This window comes from Octodon degus, unplaced genomic scaffold, assembly GCF_000260255.1.
Source record: "Octodon degus isolate 3935 unplaced genomic scaffold, OctDeg1.0 scaffold00197, whole genome shotgun sequence".
NCBI lineage: Eukaryota > Metazoa > Chordata > Mammalia > Rodentia > Octodontidae > Octodon > Octodon degus.
The window spans coordinates 451897-455644 of NW_004524773.1; the positions used below are offsets into that span (position 1 = coordinate 451897).

General features: G+C 57.9%; 1 protein-coding gene across 4 annotated transcripts in view; it reads left to right on the top strand.

The window, feature by feature from the left end:
• The window catches only part of Bbc3 (BCL2 binding component 3), an 8868-nt gene extending 5921 nt beyond the window's left edge, over window positions 1-2947 (top strand). For 3 of the 4 annotated variants that reach the window (XM_023704629.1, XM_023704630.1, XM_023704628.1), the window contains exon 4: window positions 1881-2945. In XM_023704629.1, coding sequence (XP_023560397.1) covers window positions 1881-1997 — 117 coding nt within the window. In that variant the 3' untranslated portion in view covers window positions 1998-2945. Of the gene's footprint in view, window positions 1-1880 lie in introns of all 4 variants that reach the window. The other variant, XM_004644274.2, reaches the window with a different exon arrangement.
• Window positions 2948-3748: the final 801 nt, after the last annotated feature.

A 3748-nucleotide genomic window follows, 5' to 3' on the forward strand; every position in this document is an offset into this window, starting at 1 on the left:
CCCCGCCCGGCTGCGACCCCGCCGCCTCGGTGATAAACACCCTGCGCCCACCTCCCAGTTCCATTCTACCCAACGTGGCACCTGCATTGTTTGCTTTTGGGGGAAAATCCAGTAAAGAGCAAAATAAAAAATGCCCGCGCAGCTCTGCCCCGCTCCCGGCCCCCCTGCCCCCACCCCGCCGCGTGCCTCCCTCCGTCCCTCCCTCCCTCCCTCCCTCGCGTGCAGTCTCGGCGCCCTGCAGGTGCTGGCCCCAGGCCTGGCTCGCTGCCTGCAACCAGAAACAATCGCTCAGGCCTTCGGCGCGCTTAGCCTAGCGGACCTGCTTCTGTGCACTCCGGTTCCACACGGCTGCTCCCCGGCAGGGTCGCCTCCGTGCTTCTGGGCCAAGGCCCCTTTTGCTTCCTTTTCACTGCAGCATACTATGTAGAATCTGTGATAAAGTATCCTTAGTGACCTTCCCATTGAACCCAGAGCCTTCACGCTGACCTACACCCCGTCCGTTTCATTTTTTATTCTTAGACAAAGTTACTGAATTGCCCACAGTGGGCTCGAATTTGTAAGCCTCCTGCCTCAGCCTTTCAGAATACCGGAATTACAGGCCTACGCCACCATGCCCACAGTTAGGGTGGCTCGCGCTTTCTTCCTTCCTTTCTTTTCTTATTTCTTTCTTTTTTTCCCCCCCCTATCTTTTTCTGTATTTAGGGCAGGGTCTACAGAGTGTTCGGGGTCGCACTATGTAGAGCAGACTCCTAGTGATTCTCTTGTTTATAGCCTCCCAAGTGCTGGAATTACCAGCGTGCGCCACGCCCACTCTCAGTCGTCCAGTCGCCGTCTCAGCGCGCCCCGGGGGCGGAGCCGGCACCTCTAGCTCTGCCTAAACTGGCGCTTTAGTCTGCTGAGCTATCAGGCAGGCCTTTCTTTTCTTTTTTGTACCTGGGTTCGAACTCAGGACCTTGCACTTGCCAGGCAGGCGCTTAGGGTGAATTTTTGAGTATAACAGATCTCGAATTTTATTTTCTGGCCTTTCCCCTCGCAAACACCTCCGGAATGCTCATGCGCCTGTCTCTCGTAACTGCCCCGTGCCCTCTGTTAGCAGCACTAGGCGACTGCTTGCTTGGTGGCACCTCGTAGTCACCTCGTACGGCAGGTTTTCCGAGTTGCGTGTTTTGCTGCGGGAGCTGGAAGGCAGCATTCTGGCAGTACAGGCTGGTGTCCGGCGTCCACTGCCGGGCCCCTGTGGGGCCACGAGGGTCGTTCACTGACAGGCTGTGGAAGGAAGTGGCCTTTCCCCTGCATCTGTGGGGACAAAGGCAAGCAGGAGAGGCTGCTGGAGCTAACGGTTCAATTTTAATCTTACCTGGTGGGGGATCCAGTTCAGCAGTTTGGAACAGAGATGATCCTGGAGGCCAGGGAGAGCGCCAGCTCTCCAAAGGTGCGGGAACCCAAGCACAGCCTCTGGGCAGAGGACAAGCCACGACTCGTCGCCTCCTGTCTTGCCCGCCGCCTTCTCACTGTTATGCCAGCCTCTTAAGAGGGCACGATGGGAGCCATCTCAGTCCCAGGTGACCTGAGGTGGCTTCCCTGTCTGGCACAGGGATGGCAGAGGTCATGAGGTCATGCTAGTGTGCAGGGTACACACTCCTACAAAGCTGCGCTGTGGGGTGCTGTCCACCACCCCTCCCTCCAGGGCCTGCTGAGGATGTGACCCCTGTCCCTAGACAGGAAGCCTGTGGTTCTTGGAGTGGGTGAGCTGGATCAGGGTTGGTGGTGGTGCAGTTCTCTCTTGGAACCCGGCTGGGCCTCACTGGCTTTTGCCCTGGTTACCTGCTCCCATGTCAAAGCACAGATCCCTGCTGACCTCTCTTCTCCGTCTTTCCTAGAGACAAGAGGAGCAACAGCGACACCGCCCGTCACCCTGGAGGGTCCTCTACAATCTCATCATAGGACTCCTGCCATTACCCAGGGGCCACCGAGCCCCGGAGATGGAGCCCAATTAGGTGCCTGCATCTGCCCTGTGGATGTCGGGGTCCTGGGGGGCAGGACCCTCCCGCCTCCTGATGCCCTGGCCAGAGCAGGGGACTATTTTCTGCACCATGTAGCATATTGGACTATCAGCCCTGCCTGGCCTGGGGAGGTCCGGGGCAGCCACTGCAGCCTGGCCCCACTTGGGTGCCCCTATGGACATGTGGACTCCTGGGACCCCGGCCAGAAGGAGGGCTGAGGACTCAGCGTCCGAAGGCGGAGGTGACCGAGGGGGTGGGGACTGCGCCGCCCGCCTCGGCGCCCACCACCATCTCAGGAAAGGCTGCTGGTGCTGGCTGCCCGTTCCAGCTGCAGGGGGGTCGCTGGGGGTGTTCCCAGTGCTCCTTCGCTTTGGGCCTGGCCTCAGGCCCCTGGTGCTTCCCCCCCTCCTTCCGAGGAGGGGGCCTGTGAAGAGCAAATGAGCCAAACGTGACCACTGGCCTCCTGGAGCCAGAGAGGGCGTGCTGACCACCTCCCGCGCCGGTGCCCAGCCTTGCCCGAGCCAGCTGGCGGGTGGTGGGCGCGCCTGCCTCACCTTCATCTGGGGGTGGCCAGGAGGGGCCCAGACTGTGAATCCTGTGCTCTGCCCGTGACCACTCCCCGACCCCATCCGTCTCATTGCATAGGTTTAGAGAGAGCACGTGTGACCACTGGCATTCATTTGGGGGGTGGGAGATTTTGGCGGAAGCTGCCCCAGCCTGAGCCCCCAGGGCGAAGCGCTGGGGGGAAGATGGGGTGTCAGGGAGGGGGGGAATCTCAGCGGAGGGAGGAGTCTGGGAGCGGGGAGGGATGGCCCAGCCTGTAAAATACTGTACATGCGCTGCTGTAGATACCGGAATGAATTTTCTGTACATGTTTGGTTAATTTTTTTTGTACATGATTTTTGTATGTTTCCTTTTCAATAAAATCAGATTGGAACAGTGGATGCTTTTTCTGCCCACCTTCCCCATTCTGTGCTCCAGGACCCATCCAGGAAGGAGGTGGGAGAGGTGGCCCTCCAGGCTCAGGGACCTCGGCAGGGGGGTAGCTGGTGGTCTAGTGGTGAGACCCTGAGCACCCTGTAGACCCTTCCCTAAAATATAAAAAATATATAAAATAAAATAGCATGTAATTGAAATGTAGAAATTATTTGGCAGGCAGGCAGGGCTGGTGCCCAGCACAGGAGACAGGTGCTCAGGGCCTGGTCCTCTAGGGTATCACTGGGACCTGGCTCCTGGGAACGGCCTGTGACTGGCTCAAGCTCCCAGGACACCCCCAGCTGCCCTCACAGAGGTGGTGGGGCACAAGCCCATTGAGCACGGCCCAGGGCCTTTTTGGCTAGAGACGTACTTGGAGGGCCGGGGAGAGAGCTCAGTAGAATAAGCGCCTGCCTGGCAAGTGCAGGGTCCTGAGTTCAATTCCTGAAACCAAAAAAAAAAAAAAAAAAAAAGAGGTGCACTTGGAGCCAAATCACAGTAGGTCCTCCTATCGGCTGCCCTGCAGCCTCACATGCTGCCAGGAGCATCCAGTGGTGAATTCAGGTTACAAACGGAAGCTGAACCTCTGTCCTTGAGCCATCTCTTGTGCTGGACTGGCACCAACCCAAGAGGACAGGGCGCGTGACGCATGAGGACACAAGTCTTGACCCCAGCTTGGCTGCTTTTTCTTTTTCTTTTTTTTTAATTTTTATTTATTTATTTATGTGTGTGTGTGTCTGTGTGTGTGTGTGATCAGCTCAGCCCACCAG